Raw genomic sequence first — 15,194 nt, forward strand, 5'->3', positions numbered from 1 at the left:
AAAATGGCCCCCGGAGTCGAAGGGGGTCACCCCCACCAAATAGAGGGGATTTAATCCCATAGGAACCTTCTATCATGGGGCAGGTTTCATACCCGGACCGGACATATGGTTGCCCAACCAGGTAGCGCTGTCCCTAGGGGAACTCTGCGGGAGGATGACCGGAAAGACTACGGAGAGGACGGAAGTCTGTCGTCTCTGCCGGAAGGTGAACTGCCCTGACCGGAAGCTTATCTGCCTGTAGGGGGAGTGTCTATAAAAGGCATCGCGTCACTTCCTCTCTCTCTTCCGGACGGGGTGAGACTAGAGCGCGGAGTAGCCGCCATGGTGAGAGGGGGGGGAATCTGGGTTCATCCGCCCCGGGGAAGGGGGTAGCGGGGCTGGCGAGGGTTTGTCCGAGAGGGTGGAGCCAGGGCTTTCTGGGGCGCCCTCCATTTCTAGCTGGGGGCTCCCTGGGGAGGCGATAGGGGGCAGAAAGGGTCACTGGGGGGAACAGCCGCGATCAGATCTAAGGGGCGGATAGAGACGGGGGGGGGGAGTTGGGGTCCATCCGCCCCGCAGCTGGGGGGCGCGGGGCCCGCGAGCGCTGCCTGGAAAGGGTAGAAGCGGGGGGGTCCCTATTTGTTGAGGGGGAGGAGTCGGGGGCTCCAGGGGGACTGGCCCTGGAGTGGGGAGAAGCTGGGAAGTGCTGGCTCCTGGGGGGTAGGAGGGGGCTGCTTGGGGAGGGGTCGGGGGCTCAGAGGGGCTGGTACTGGAGGCAAGGCTGGCGGGGGGCTGGCTGGTATCTATAACAACCAGGTATGGGGGGGGCTGCTTCCTGGTGGAGCAGAGGTTTGGGGCTGATTCCTGGCTTGGGGGGAGTGTATCCCCAGTGGGGGGGGGCTTCAGAGGGGGCACTGATAGGGGGCAGTTCTCCTCTGCTGACCCCCCACCCCCATTTTCTCCACAGTCTCTTGTGATCCCTGAGAAATTCCAGCACATCCTGCGAGTGCTCAACACCAACATAGATGGGCGACGGAAAATCGCCTTCGCCATCACCGCCATCAAGGTGAGGGGGCATGGCTGGGTGTCTGTCCCCCTCCTGGGGGGCACGGCTGGGTGTCCGTCTCCCCCCCACACCTGGGGGGCTTGGGAATGCTGTAGCAGAGAGAGAACGTTGAAAACATCCCAGTGCCTCTGTGTGCATCCGTGGGGTGCCCTCCCTGGGGAGATGGGGTTCTGCTGTGGGTGCCCCATCTCTAGTTCAGGCCAGAGAAGACTTAGGGGCCAAGGCTGACCCAGTGTGGTGGAGTGGCCAGGCCGGCCCTGGTGGAAGGAGAGGTGCTGCACAGCTGGGATGGAGAAGGGGGTCAGGCTACAAAGGTTCTCACCCCACACAGTTAGCCAAAGGAACTCCCTGTCACAAGGTCTCACTGAGCGGGGTGCAGGCAGAACCCAAACCCCTCCCGGGAGTGGGGTTCTGTCCCATCGAGAGGCACCGAGACCACCCAGAGAGAGATTGAGTCTGCTCTACAGCCTTAGCTAACAGCCTTGTGGGCTTTTAGCTCCTGAGGTCCCAGGTTCCATCCCGTGGCCTGTCTGTTACACGGGCAAGGGTGGGGGTGTATATGGAGACAGGTATGGGGCAGGGGTTAGATTTGGGCTGTACCATTAGTGTCTCTTGAAGCAGGTTCTCGGGGGGGGGGGGTCCTGCTCTTGGCATCAGAGACGGAGCTTCCCGGGAACCTTATGGGGTGGGGGGCACTGGGGCCGTATTAACGTTTCTTCCCCTTTGCAGGGTGTGGGTCGGCGCTATGCCCATGTGGTGCTGAGGAAAGCGGACATTGACCTGACCAAGAGGGCTGGGGAGCTGACAGAGGATGAGGTGGGCAAGGGCGGGGGTGGTCTCTCTGGGACCATGGGGGATGGCATTTGTCTCAGATGTGGGGGGCTATAAGGGAAGCTGGGGTCTCTGGGATGAAGGTGGTATGGCTTTCACCTGGCAGTCTGGGTGGGGAGTTGTGGAGTGAAAGGGGGGCTGAGGCGTGGGGTGTATCTGAGAGCCAGCTGAGGGGTGTCTGGGGTGGGTGGTGAATTTTTGTGGGGTATTTAGGTGTAGGTTGGTGTCGAGAGCATGGGAATGTCTTGGATGGGGGATGTCTGGGGTGAAGGAGGGAGGTCTCTCTGGGGTGAGGGGAGCCCCCTGCCTGACCCCATCTCTGTGCCCCCCCACAGGTGGAGCGTGTCATCACTATCATGCAGAACCCCCGTCAGTACAAGATCCCCGACTGGTTCCTCAACAGGCAGAAGGACGTCAAAGACGGCAAATACAGCCAGGTGAGAGCGGGGTGCTGAGCCCATTGCTAGGTGTGTGTTTGGGGGAGCTCTGATCAAAGCAGTGTGGGGCAGGGCTTGTTCCTTTCCCCACTGCAGAGACTGCTCTGGGGTCCCGTAGGCAGCAGGGGACTTTGTCATCCCAGTGTGTTGGGGTGGCACCAGCCCATTGGCTGCCACTAGGGCCCTCGCATGTCTCCCAGGGCTGGTTGTCACTGCAGAATTAACAAGAATCCTGTCCCAGCATGCATGCCCTAACCCTAAGTTCAAACCTGCTACAAGGAAAGATTTTTTTATACGTGCCCTGTACTTACTTTGTGGAACTCACTGCCACAGGATGTCTCTGAGCCAGGTTCACAAAGGGATTGGCCATTTCTGTGGCTCTCAGACTGTTCACAGCTGGACCAGTTCATGCTGACAACGGGCAAGGATCTCAAACTTTGCGCTGCAGGGCTGAGCTGATCTCTGATGATCACAGATCAGGAGAAGCCCTGATGTGGGGCAGATTGTCCCACAGCTGCCCCTGTGGGCTCTTCCCCAGCTGGCGGTGGCCCCTTTTGCAGAGGGAAACTGGGCTGGATGGCTCTGAGCCAGTCCAGCTGTGCCTGACTTCCCCTCCCCCATGTCTCTCTCCTTGTCAGGTTCTGGCCAATGGGCTGGACAACAAACTACGCGAAGACCTGGAGCGGCTAAAGAAAATCCGGGCGCATCGGGGCCTGCGCCACTTCTGGGGGTACGAGAGGAGTGAGAGTTGTGGGGGTGGGAGGAGTGAATGGTGGGGCCTAGTGAACGGGGGTGGGTCCATTTGCCTACTCCCTGTGAGATGTGGGGGGTCCCCTTCATCCTTTGCTGCAGAGTGGGGGATGGGTGGGTGAAGATAAAAGGGGTCATTGGGTTGGATAAGGGGAGGGGGAACTGGGTGCAGAGCCTTTGCATGTGGGCGTAGCAGGGGGTTATGGGACAATGCAGAGCTGGGCTGCAGGGCCATAGGGAGTTGGCTGGGGGGTGGATTCAGAGTTGGGGAGGCAGGTCTGGAATCTGGGAGCAGCAGCAGGGCGGGCCGGGATCTGGGCCCGTCTCACTCCCCTCTCTCCCCCAGGCTGCGTGTGCGGGGCCAGCACACCAAGACGACTGGGCGCCGGGGCAGAACTGTCGGCGTCTCCAAGAAGAAGTAGTGTCTGCCCTGTGTCTGCAATAAAGTGCTGTTCTCAGAGCTGCCTCCTCACTGTGTGGGGAAGGGGGATCTCTGCGGCTAGGGAGTGGCCCCTAGTGGGGAGTGATTAGGGGGTTGTCATCGCCTTAGTGGAAGGGCAATGGGGAGGAGTAAACCTGGGCGCAGGGCTGATTCTGTAGGGTGGCGCTGGAGGGGGTTGGTGCGGGACTGGGTCTCGGGGGGGCCCTCCCGCCCATGAACTGGGTAAGGGTGGTCCGTGCAGCCCCAGTGGTGTTGGGGCAGGAGTGCGGGGTTCCTTGCTGCATCCTGCACTACTCACAATTGGCAGTGGGGTACAGGATGCCTCTTCATAGCCTGTGCACAGTGCTTGCCCCACCTGCGGCTGTGCCCTCCTGCGGGATCCCTGCGTAAACAGCCCCCTGCCACACTTCGGACAGCTGCACCTCACCAAGGGGATGCAGAGATGCAGAAACGGGAGTTGTGCACAGGGGTGATTTTCCCTCTGGCAGGGCCCTGGCCTGCCTGCTGCTGGAAGCGGGGTCCTGTTCTGCCACCTGCACTTCCAGCAGGCTGTCGATAAGCTGGAGGAGTCAGTGAAGAGCCTTGAAAACAAAGAGGAATGGAAATGTCTCCCCCTAGGCACCGGGAGGTCAATCTGTGGGGCTGTGGGTGACCGGCTGTAGGTATCTGCTTGTCAAGCAAATGTCTGACAGTAGGATCCTTGGGCTGGTGCTGGAGTTACATGAGCTCACATGGAAATAGGGCATCAATTTTTAATGCTGAGAGTAATTAAACCAATTTCCACAAGTGGGTGGGGGTGGATTCTTGGACATGGTTAGGTTTTAAATGAGGATTCGCTGCTTCTCTCAAATTAATTCAGTGCTGGGGGTTATGGTGGGGCTGGTCACTGCCCTTTTGGCCTTGGACTCTGTGAAACCCCCTGCCCCTCCCCAGAGGTGGCTGCATCTCTGTGCCCAATAGCGTGGAGCTGGTGAGTTCACCCTACCACGTGGGCTGTGGTGAATGCAGTGGCCTTCTCCCGCCGGTAGGTCTGTATGGGATGGTCCAGGCCTGTGCCCTCACCCAAGATGGCCGCCGCGTCTCCGTAGCTGGCGAGTTGCCCTCACCCATAATGTCAGCTGCACGGCTTCACTACCGGGCAGGTTGTCGCCGCGCTGATTGGCCGTGGGCTCAGTCGCCTCGCTCCGTGATTGGGTGCGGCGGCCACGACCGGAAGAACCTGGCCCGCAGCTGGAGGCTGCACGTGGTTCCAGACGCTCAGGATGGAGGTGGTGGCAGGGAGCGGGATGCAGGGGGGGCCAGCCGGGGCGGGCAAGGTGAGTGCCGGGGAGTGGGGCAGGGATTCCCCGGGGGGGTGGTTACCCCATGTCATAAGCAGGGAGGGGGCAGGTCACTAACACGAGTCGGGTGCATGCTGGGGCCGAACACCCAATTACAGGGGTTTGGGGGGGGGGAGTTTATTGCCCCCATGTCTGTGGGGCGGCGGGGTCTCTCGGGCTCCTCTAGTATCCGGGGGACACGGGGCAGGGGCTGGCTGTATCTGTGGGGCGGCCCTGCTTGTGCGCGGAGTGCTTTGGGGGGCAGGGCTGGCCCTCTTGCAGGGGCTGCAACAGGGGCAGCCCCGCCCCGCGGGGCACTTGCCCCCCTATCCCAGCAGGAGACTAAGTCTTTCCCTGTTGGGGGCAGACCCCCTCCCCCCGACTATGTGTTGTGGCTGGTGGTTCTGCCCGGCGGGGTGGGGGGCACTCCCCATCAGGCCAGTGGGAGTGGTCGGCTATTCTGCCCTGTGGGGCAGGTATCTCTGCAAGTTGGGGGGCAGTTTTAGTCCCTGTCCTCTGTGCCCCCCACCCTCCTAGCTAGGGGAACTAACTCCCCATGTCTCATCCTCTTGCCAATCTCCCCACCTCCCGAGCTGAGGGTAACTGATTCTTTCCCACGCTTCATCACCCCTTTCTCTCTCCCTCCCCCCCACTTCCCCCCCGAAGAAGAAGTTGACGAAGAAGCTGCAGCGTTATTGGGAAGGGGCCTCCCAGCCGGACACCCCTGAAGCCGCCCCCCTCAGAGCCAAGAGGCGTCGCAATGAGAAGACCAGGCTGCGGGCTGGGGCAAAGGGGAGCCTGGAGGCCAGGAAGGGGCTGCCGGCGTCAGGGGCTGCAGGCCGGATCTCTGGGGTAAGGCTGAGAATCCTGGGGGGCTGGCCATGGGGGGAGGAGGGGCAGCTGAGCTCAGGGGGAGGAGGGCCAGGGGGTTGCATGGCAAAGGGAAGTACCTCTAGGGGGAGAAGGGGGCCTGTAGCAGGCCCCTCCCACCCCCATCTGTCTGTGTGTCCCTCTCTCCCTAGAAGAGGGACCCGTTCCCTGGCGCCGCCCCCCTCCCCCTCCACAAGGTGAAGAAATTCCAGCGGGGCCAGAAATCGCAGCTGGTGAGTTGAGGGGCGTGGTGGAAACTGGGGGGCAGCTGGGTGCCTGGGGGTTGCCAGGCAAGGTCGTCCCTGAGGGGGTCCCCCCATGGTTACTGACCCCCCCCCAATGGTGGGGGGCGGGAGGGACAGGGCCACGTGCGGCTCTCACCCCGTCTGTCTGTCTGTCTGTCTGTCTGTCCATCCACCCCCCCAGGCAGGGGCGTCCAGCCGGCGGCTCCGGGACCATCTGGCCTCGCTGGAGCAGAAGGTGGAGCTGGCAACACAACAGGCTGCGCGCATGGAGCTGCTGCTGCCCGAGGAGCCAGGGTGAGTCGTCCCCCCCCCCCCCCAGCCCCCCAAGCTGGGGCAGCTGCCCCAGTGCCCCCATTGTCTCCTCCCTTCGGGCCCCGTCCGGTGCTGCCACTTGAGCCGGGGCTGCCTGCTGGTTCTCCCTGCCCCGGATGGGATGGGTGACCCCCCTTCCCCCACACACACGCCCCGGCTCCCGGCTGGCTCCCCTCCCCCACCAGTGCTGGGTCCGTTCCTGACTCTCACCCCCGTCCCCCCCGCAGCTTCCTGGAGGGGGACCCGGGCGAGGACACCTGCACCATCGCCCAGGCTGACATCGCCGAGGCCGCGGACATCGTCAGTGCCACTAAGGTCAGAGACACCCCCATGCGCCGGGTCTGGGGGTGTCATGGGGTGGGAGGAATGGCAGGGGGAGGGGCTGCCCCTAGGAAGGGGGGGTCACTGGGCAGTATTGCAGGGGGGATCCCAGGACAGCGTCTCAGTGGCATGAGGGGGGAGGTTGCCGGGGGGATCCCGGGGCAGCGTCTCAGTGGCGTGGGGTCAGGGTCACCGGGGTTGGGGGTCCCTGTGCTGTGTCTAACCAGGTCTCTCCCCCATAGCACTTTGAGCTGAGACTGAACCAGTTTGGCCCCTACAGGATGGATTATACCCGACCTGGCAGGTGAGGGGGGGGGCAGGGAGGAGCATGTGGGGGAGAGTAGGAGGGAGCGGAACCCGTGGGGCAGGTGGGAATCAGTGGGGAAGGTGTGGGGGCTGGCTGTACCTAGGTAACATATCTTCTGGGGAGGGGTTGGAGAGGCAGGGCCCAACTGGGCTCTCCTGTGTCAGGGAGGGCCTGTGTCAGGGACCCCTGACCCCGCAGGCCTCCCCTGACCTGCTCTGGGGGTCTCAGAGGGGCAGGTCAGGAGACATACGAAGACTGGATTGTGTGTGTGCTCCCCTCACCCCTCCCATCTCCCCACGCAGGCATCTGCTGCTGGGGGGCCGGCGGGGCCATGTGGCAGCCCTGGACTGGCACACCAAGTCACTGCTGTGTGAGATCAATGTCATGGAGACGGTCACTGACATCACGTGAGTGTGCGACGGGGGGGGGTGGTGACACCCGGGCGCGGCGTGCGGCACAGGGGAGCCCGGGGGGGCGGGGCTGCATCCGCTGCTCCCGGCAGGTGTAACGGTGCATCAGCAGGGCATGCCCATCGCACGGGTGGGCATGCCCATCGCACGGGTGGGCGTGCGTCGGGAAGGCGAATGGGCACATCCGTGCCCGCCCACGGCCGGGGAGGCTGGGAGAGTTGCACGAGGAGGCGTGTTGCACAGATGGAGTTTGCAGGTTGCTCACGGGCTGAGCCGTGCAGCGGGACACGTCGTGGCCCCCCCCCGCCTCACGCCCCCCGTTTCAGGTGGCTGCACACGGAGACGATGTTCGCGGTGGCCCAGCGGCGCTGGCTCTACGTCTACGACAACCAGGGCGTGGAGCTGAACTGCCTGAAGCGCTTCAATGGGGTCCTGCGCATGGAGTTCTTGCCCTACCACTTCCTGCTGGCCACCGCGGTGAGTGCTGGGGCGGGGGCCGCTGTGGGGCGGGGGCCGCTGTGGGGCGGGCCGGTGGCCGGGGTTCCCGCTGCCCACCACAGTGAAAGAGGGGGGCCTGCACACCAGGGCTCCTGCTGGCCAATGCTGTAAAGCGGGGGGTGGGCTTGGGCGCCAGGGTTTGGGGGGCTGGTGCCCCACTGACCCCCCCGTGCCCCGTGCAGAGCGAGACGGGGTTCCTGCAGTACCTGGACATCTCGGTGGGGAAGGAGGTCGCTGCCATCTGCACCCGGGGGGGACGCCTGGGCGTGATGGGGCAGAACCCGGCCAACGCCATCATCCACCTGGGGCACAGCAACGGTGAGACCGCCCCACTGCTACCCCCCAGCCCCACTGCTACCCCCAACTCTTCCCCCAACCCACTGCTGCCCCCTCTGCTCCACCCCAAACCCACTGCTGCCCCACTGCTACCCCCGAACTCTTGCCCCAACCCACTGCTACGCCCGACCCGACCTCACCGCTACCCTCCAACTCTGCCCCCAACCCCGCCCCATTGCTACCCCACCGCCCTCGTCCACCTGGGGCACAGCAATGATGAGACATCCCCTGCCACCACCTGTACCCCATAACTGGAGTCCCCCCCCGCAGCGCCAACGTCCCCTGCCCCACACTGCTAGGAGTGTTTCTCCCAGGGCCCTCACACCCTGTGTGTCATCCCTGCCCTGCCCCCCCTGGCAGGGCACAGCCCCCCGGCCCAGCCCATCACTGGGGCAGGCACCGGTTCAGACAGCGACGTTCCATCAAGCTCTTCAGCGTGGCCCCACTCTGGCCTGGGGGCCGCTGGCCTCATCTCCTTCCTGCCCCCTCAGCCTGGCCTGGTTAGTCAGACCCATTGCTATGACGGCCCCTTAGCCCCCCCACCCTCAAGCGATGAACCTGGCCCTGTCCATCCCTTCCACCACTCGCTAACCCCTTGTGCCCGGTGGGGGGTGACCCCTCGTTAACTCCTCGTGCTCTGTGGGCCCTCCCCCCGCAGGCACGGTGACCCTGTGGAGCCCCAATGTCAAGGAGCCCCTGGTGCGGATGCTGTGCCACCAAGGGGGGGTCCGGGCCGTGGCCGTCGACAGCTCCGGAACGTGAGTGACTTGGGGGCGGCAGTCCTGCCATGGTGGGGAAGGGGCCCGAGTGGGGTGAACAGGGAAAAGGGGCTGCAGGGGTGCATGTGGGGGAAGGAGGGGAGCTGGGGGGGTCTCCCCCCACTTCCCCCCAGCTACATGGTGTCATCAGGGCAGAGGTGGAATATGGGGGGAGGGGATGGAGGCTTAGGGCTGGGTCATGGTGTGGGTCTCCCCCCAACCTTCCTTGGGTGGGATATGGCGGGGGTGGGGGTCACGCTGTGACATGGCATGTCACAGGTACATGGCAACGTCGGGGCTGGGGTGACACTGTGCGGTGGCGGGGGATCATGCTCTGGGTCTCCCCCCACCTCCCCCTAGGTACATGGCGACATCGGGGCTGGACCGGAAGCTGCGCGTCTACGACCTCCGGACATATCAGCCCCTGCACTCCCTGGTGCTGCCCATGGGCGCCGGGCACCTGGCCTTCAGCCAGCGGGGGCTGCTGGGGGCCGCCTGCGGGGATGTGGTCCAGGTAACGATCCCCGCCGGCCCTGCACACACAGACACCCCCCTATTCCTCCCCCCACATGCTGGCACCTGGCCTTCAGCCAGCGGGGGCTGCTGGGGGTAGCTGTGGGGCCGTGGTGCAGGTAAAGGAGGGGCCCTTATACTCCGGGCTGTCCCCCTCTCTCTCGCTGGGCTCAGCAGGGCCCCATCCGCCCTGCATCCTTCTCCCACAGACTGGGTATTGCTCAAACCCCCTTCCCATCCCCCCCCCAACTGCTTTGGAGAGAGGTAAATAGTGGTGTCCCCCAGGGGTCTGTACTGGGCCCAGTCCTATTCAACATAGTCATAAATGATCTGGGAAAAGGAGTAAACAAGGAGGTGGTGAAATTTGCAGATGATACAAAATTACTCAAGATAGCTAAGTCCAAAGCAGACTGTGTAGAGTTACAAAGGGGTCTCATAAAACTGGGTTACTGGACAACAAAATGGCAGATGAAATTCAGTGTTGATAAATGCAAAGTAATGCACGCTGGAAAACCTCATCCCAGCTATACCTACAAAATGATGGGGTCTAAATTAGCTGTTACCACTCAAGAAAGAGATCTTGGGGTCATTGAGTGGATGTTTCCAAAGAACTGTCCACAATGTGCAGCGGCAGCCAAAAAAACAAACAGAATATTATGAATCATTCGGAAAGGGACAGATAATAGGACAGAAAAGGTCATATCACCTCTCTATAAATCCATGGTTCGCCCACACCTTGAACACTGCGTGCGGATGTGGTCGCCCCATTTTAAAAAAAGATCTATTCGAATTGGGAAAGGTTCAGAAAAGAGCAACAAAAATGATGAGGGGGATGGAAAGGCTGCTGTATGAGGAGAGGTTACTAAGACTGGGACTTTTCAGCTTGGAAAAGAGACGACTAAGGGGAGATATGATTAAGGTCTATAAAATCATGACGGGTGTGGAAAAATTAGGTAACGATTTGCTCCTTCTCATAACACAAGAACTAGGGGTCACCAAATTAAATTAATAGGCAGCAGGTTTAAGTATTTTTTCACGGATCGCACAATCAACCTGTGGAACTCCTTGCCAGAGGATGTTGTGAAGGCCAAGACTATAACAGGGTTCAAAAAAGAACTAGATAAATTAATGGAGGACAGGTCTATCAGTGGCTATTAGCCCGGATGGGCAGGGATGGTGTCTCTGGCCTCTGTTTGCCAGAAGCTGGGAATGGGCGACAGGGGATGGATCTCTTGATTTCTTGTTCTGTTCATTCCCTCTGGGCACCTGGCATTGGCCCCTGTTCTGATGAGCCTGGGCCCTGTCTGTCCCCCACCCGAGGGGGAGCTCTGACTGCCCTATGCTCTGACAGCCCCTACAAGCCAGGCCCTGCTGCAGGCGCTAATCCCCCATGTCTGCCCCTCCCACCCCAGGTGTACCGGGACGTGCCCATGCACCTGCCTCGCAAGCCCTACCTGTCGCACACGCTGCCCCGGGCGGCCCACGGCCTGCGCTTCTGCCCCTTCGAGGACGTGCTGGGCGTAGGGCATGGCAGCGGCATCACCAGCCTCCTGGTGCCAGGTATGGCCCCCCACTATGTCCTCATAACCTCCCCACCCCCCATGTCCACAGTGCCCAGTAGCTGACCTGCCTGTCATGTGCCCCCCGCTACAGCCTGTGGGGGCCTGGTACAGCTGTGTGGCTGTGTCCATGGTAGAGGGGGGATGGGTTGTTGCCCACCCCCCCCCACTAACCTCCTGTCTCCCCCCCACCCCCCGCATCCCAGGTGCTGGACAGGCGAATTTCGACGCCCTGGAGAACAACCCGTTCCGGAGCCAGAAGCAGCGGCAGGAGTGGGAGGTCAAAGCCCTGCTGGAGAAGGTAACGTCGCCCCACCACCACCACACAGTGCCCAGCCCCGTCCCCCCACCGTGCAGCCCCAGCTGGGGGTCAGCTGGATCTCTGGGTCCAAGGGGGCTGATGCTAAGGGAGGGACCTCTGGGGCTGGGGGGAGGGGTTCACGGGCACCCCTTGTGGGGACACCGGGGTGGGTAGCTGGGGTGCCTGCGGGGGCACCGCCAGGAGGGGTGGTGTCATGGGACGGGGGGGGAGCCTGGGTGGTCCGGGCCGCCCCTGACAGCTTGGCCCCCGGCAGATCCCGTCGGAGCTGATCACGCTGGACCCGAGGCAGCTGGGCCAGGTAGATGCCATCACCATGGAGCAGAAGCACCAGGAGCGAGTGGCGCGGCTGGTGAGTGACTTGGGGGGGCGCCGTGGTGCATTGTGGGAAGTGGCGGGGAGACACGGTGGGGCATTGCAGGTCGTGGGGACCGGGCAGTGCCGTGGCTGTCTCGCGGGGGCGCCGTGGTGCATTGTGGGAAGTGGCGGGGAGACACGGTGGGGCATTGCGGGTTGTGGGGACCGGGCAGTGCCGTGGCTGTCTCGCGGGGGCGCCGTGGTGCATTGTGGGAAGTGGCGGGGAGACACGGTGGGGCATTGCGGGTCGTGGGGACCGGGCAGTGCCGTGGCTGTCTCGCGGGGGCGCCGTGGTGCATTGTGGGAAGTGGTGGGGAGACACGGTGGGGCATTGAGGGTTGTGGGGACCGGGCAGTGCCGTGGCTGTCTCGTGGGGGCGCCGTGGTGCATTGTGGGAAGTGGCGGGGAGAGTGAGGGGGGTGGCACAGTGGGGACCAGGCAGTGCCCGCAGTCGCTGTGGCATGTCAGGAGCTGGTGGGGGGAGAGCAGAGGGGCACTGTGGTGCATTGTGGGATACAGAAGGACTGACTCTCTCTCCCTCCCTCCCCTGCCCCCCAGGGCTTCGACCCCCAGGCCAAGCCGGCGTTCCAGCCGCGCCGGAAGCTGAAGGGGCGCAGCTCAGCCGGGAACCTCCTGCGGCGCAAAAAGAAAGTGGCGAATGAGGAGCAACGGGTACGTCTGTCCTTACTGTCCACCTGTCTGTCCCATCCGCCCTTGGGCCAGTCCTTACCCATCAGACTTTGCTCCCCACCCCCAAAAGCCAGCTCTCCACTTCCTGTCTCAAACAGGGACTTCCCGGGTGCCCCGCCCCCCACCACAACTCCCCTCTCCAACTGGGCCAGTGACATCAGGGGGCATCTCCCCCATACCCCAGGGCTCCATTACGCTGTGAATTGGGGGGTGAGGTGGGGGGGTTGGTTCCCAGGGTCGCCCCCGCATTGGGTCGTGTCCCCCCCCCCAATTGGGCCATTTACTGGGGTGTCCCTGGCTCACCCCCGCTCCCCCTCCCCACAGACCAAGATCCGGAAGAGCCTGGAGCAGCAGCAGGAGGTGGAGCGAGAGCTGAAGGCAGCACCCCGGGCTCAGAGGTCGGCTCTGGATCGATTCAGGAAATAACCTCGTGGGGGTTGGGGGGAGAGGATTGCCCCCCATGGGGGCGAAAGGGGTCACGAGCGTTACCCATCCCCTCCGGGGTAAGGGCTGTTGGGGTGGGAGCAGGGTGGGGTCCCCCACTCACCCTGCACTGTCACCCTGATATTTTTGTATTAAAGTTGTCGTTGGCTTTGTCTAGCCTGGCTCTGGTTTGGGGCAGAGAGGAGGAGGGGGTTACTCGACGGGAGTGGGGAGCGTGGCTGGGAGCCGAGTGCAGACCCGGGGGGATCGGGCGGTTCTATACAGCGGGGAGTGTTTGGGGGAGGGGAGGGGGTTACTCGAGGTGGGGGGCATGCGTTGGGCGGAGCGGGGACCGTGGTTGGGAGCAGAGTGCAGGCTCGGGGGGCTCGGGTGGTTCTGTACAGCGGGGAGTGTTGAGGGGAGGGGAGGGGATTACTCGAGGTGGGGGGCATGCGTTGGGCGGAGCGGGGACTGTGGCTGGGAGCCGAGTGCAGGCTCGGGTGGTTCTGTACAGCGGGCTGGTGCTGAGGGCACAAACTGAGCACGGGTTCCAAAGGGCTGAGACGTTTCTCTGGTGCGGAGGACTGGCAGGCGTTAGACCTGTCAGGGCTTGCCCAGCTTGCCATCCCCACCCGCCGCCAGGGACCCCAATGAGCAGGTACCAGCTCCTTGAGGGAAAGGGGGGTTCCTGTTCCCGCCCACACACTAATTACAGAGTCTAGTGCCCCATCCCATCCAGTCTATGTGCCAGTGCTTCCCCAGAGCTGGGTGCAGCACAGGGCCCTTGTCAGGGTTTCCTCCCCACTCTGAACTCTGGGGTACAGAGGTGGGGACTCACCTGAAAGACCCCCTAATCTTATATTCTACCATCTTAGGTTAAAAACTTCCCCAAGCCCCAAATTCCTTCCCTCGTCCTTGGATGGTATCGCTGCCGCGACCACGTGATTTACACAAAAATTCAGGAAAGGGTCACTTGGAGTCCCTATTCCCCCAAAATATTCCCCCAAACCCCTTCACCCCTTTTCCTGGGGAGGCTTGAGAATAATCTACCAACCAACTGGTTTGCAGTGTGAGCACAGCCCAAACCCTTTAGGGCACTAAAATCAATCAGGTTCTTAAAAGAAGGACTTTTATTATAAAGAAAAAAGTAAAAGAATCACACCTGCAAAATCAGGATGGAAGGTAACTTTACAGGGTAATAAAAAGATTTAAAACACAGAGGACTCCCTTCTGGACTCAGCTTTAGTTACAAAAACAGAAATAAAACTACCTCTTAGCATAGGGAAAATTCACAAGCTAAAACAAAAGATAACCTAATGCAGTTCCTTAGCTCACTTACAATTTCTGTAATTTTTAGATGGATTATTCCAGATATATTTTCAGGAGATGTTGTCCCTGCTTGGCTTCTCTCTCGGTCCAGAGAGGGAACAAAAAAAGAGCACAAACAACACCCCCCCCCCCACCACACACACACACACACACACATTTGAAAGTATCTGCTTTCCTTATTGGTCCTTCTGGTCAGGTGCCAACCAGGTTATTTGAGCTTCTTAACCCCTTACAGGTAAAGCTTGACAGCCCTCACTAGGCGTGGCACAGACCCATGAGCGAGAGCAAGCCTACCCCCACATTTCAGGTGTGACATGAAGACTTCATGTTTTCAATTTTGTCACATTTTGCAGCACCATGAGGAGGCCAGGCTGTGTGGAAGTGACTGTGCTTTGAGTCAAAGTGGCGCCTCCCCGAGGCGACCTTACAGACAGATCCAGTGGTTTGGTAGAGGAAACAACAAGGCTTTGCATTTAAATGCAACAGCATAACAAAGAGAAAATCCACTGTGCAGCTTGGGTTAAAAGCTTGGTTTTCGCTGTCGACTTTGCGACGTTTACTCCCCCACTCGCATTCGTTTCCGGCTCCATTTACATCACCAATGATAAAACAGGCGGCGTCCCAACTCATTCGTAGCCGACGCTATTGGAGAACCTAAGCTCCAGGACGTTACTTACGAAGGAAGCCATAGGCAGCACACAGCTGATAATGAATTTAGTTACAAACATTTTTTTAAGGTGAGCTGCCGGGTCACATTTGGCCCCAGGCCACCCACTGAGCATCACTGCACTAAGAGCTAGCGTTAGAACCCAGGAGTCCTGGCTCCCAGCGCACCCCTGCCCCACTTAGGGCCCTGACTCTCAACCTTTCCAGACTACTGTACCCCTTTTAGGAGTGTGATTTGCCTTGCGTACCCCCAAGTTTCACTTAACTTAAAATCGACTTGCTTACTAGCTCAGCCATAAAAACTGTGTCAGCCACTATTACTGACAAATTGCTACTTTTCCATTTTCACCATACAATTATAACAGAAATTGATTGGAATATAAATCTTGTGTTTGCATTTCAGTGTATAGTACATAGAGCAGTATAAAGAAGTCATTGTCTGTATGAAATTTTAGTT

The 15,194-nt window shown here is 61.0% G+C and overlaps 2 protein-coding genes across 3 annotated transcripts; both read left to right on the top strand.

The window, feature by feature from the left end:
• Positions 1 to 194: 194 nt before the first annotated feature.
• On the top strand, positions 195 to 3,521 carry RPS18 (ribosomal protein S18). The gene is made up of 6 exons (XM_077833044.1): positions 195 to 324; positions 947 to 1,045; positions 1,775 to 1,861; positions 2,212 to 2,313; positions 2,952 to 3,043; positions 3,410 to 3,521. The coding sequence occupies exons 1-6, from the start codon at positions 322 to 324 to the stop codon at positions 3,483 to 3,485; spliced, it is 459 nt and encodes a 152-aa protein (XP_077689170.1). The 5' UTR covers positions 195 to 321; the 3' UTR covers positions 3,486 to 3,521.
• Positions 3,522 to 4,741: 1,220 nt separating this feature from the next.
• On the top strand, positions 4,742 to 12,915 carry WDR46 (WD repeat domain 46). Of its 2 annotated transcripts, none has more exons than XM_077833042.1 (16): positions 4,742 to 4,821; positions 5,494 to 5,676; positions 5,847 to 5,927; positions 6,121 to 6,233; positions 6,479 to 6,566; positions 6,815 to 6,876; positions 7,182 to 7,286; positions 7,616 to 7,766; positions 7,970 to 8,105; positions 8,782 to 8,881; positions 9,242 to 9,395; positions 10,807 to 10,954; positions 11,160 to 11,254; positions 11,529 to 11,624; positions 12,188 to 12,301; positions 12,644 to 12,915. In XM_077833042.1, the coding sequence occupies exons 1-16, from the start codon at positions 4,768 to 4,770 to the stop codon at positions 12,743 to 12,745; spliced, it is 1,782 nt and encodes a 593-aa protein (XP_077689168.1). In that variant the 5' UTR covers positions 4,742 to 4,767; the 3' UTR covers positions 12,746 to 12,915. The 2 variants fall into 2 exon arrangements, with proteins under 2 accessions (XP_077689168.1, XP_077689167.1); XM_077833041.1 differs by having other exon boundaries at positions 4,749 to 4,821; positions 5,491 to 5,676.
• Positions 12,916 to 15,194: the final 2,279 nt, after the last annotated feature.

This window comes from Eretmochelys imbricata, chromosome 14 (genome assembly GCF_965152235.1).
Source record: "Eretmochelys imbricata isolate rEreImb1 chromosome 14, rEreImb1.hap1, whole genome shotgun sequence".
NCBI classification, from domain to species: Eukaryota; Metazoa; Chordata; order Testudines; family Cheloniidae; genus Eretmochelys; species Eretmochelys imbricata.

Bases quoted from the DNA above. Each gene is read 5' to 3' on its own strand.
- RPS18 (XM_077833044.1), top strand. The intron at 2,314-2,951 runs GTGAGAGCGGGG...TCTCCTTGTCAG, and splicing joins AAGACGGCAAATACAGCCAG to GTTCTGGCCAATGGGCTGGA. The intron at 3,044-3,409 runs GTACGAGAGGAG...TCTCTCCCCCAG, and splicing joins GGCCTGCGCCACTTCTGGGG to GCTGCGTGTGCGGGGCCAGC.
- WDR46 (XM_077833041.1), top strand. From the start codon at position 4,768: ATGGAGGTGGTGGCAGGGAGCGGGATGCAGGGGGGGCCAGCCGGGGCG. The intron at 4,822-5,490 runs GTGAGTGCCGGG...TCCCCCCCGAAG, and splicing joins GGCCAGCCGGGGCGGGCAAG to AAGAAGTTGACGAAGAAGCT. The intron at 11,255-11,528 runs GTAACGTCGCCC...GGCCCCCGGCAG, and splicing joins TCAAAGCCCTGCTGGAGAAG to ATCCCGTCGGAGCTGATCAC.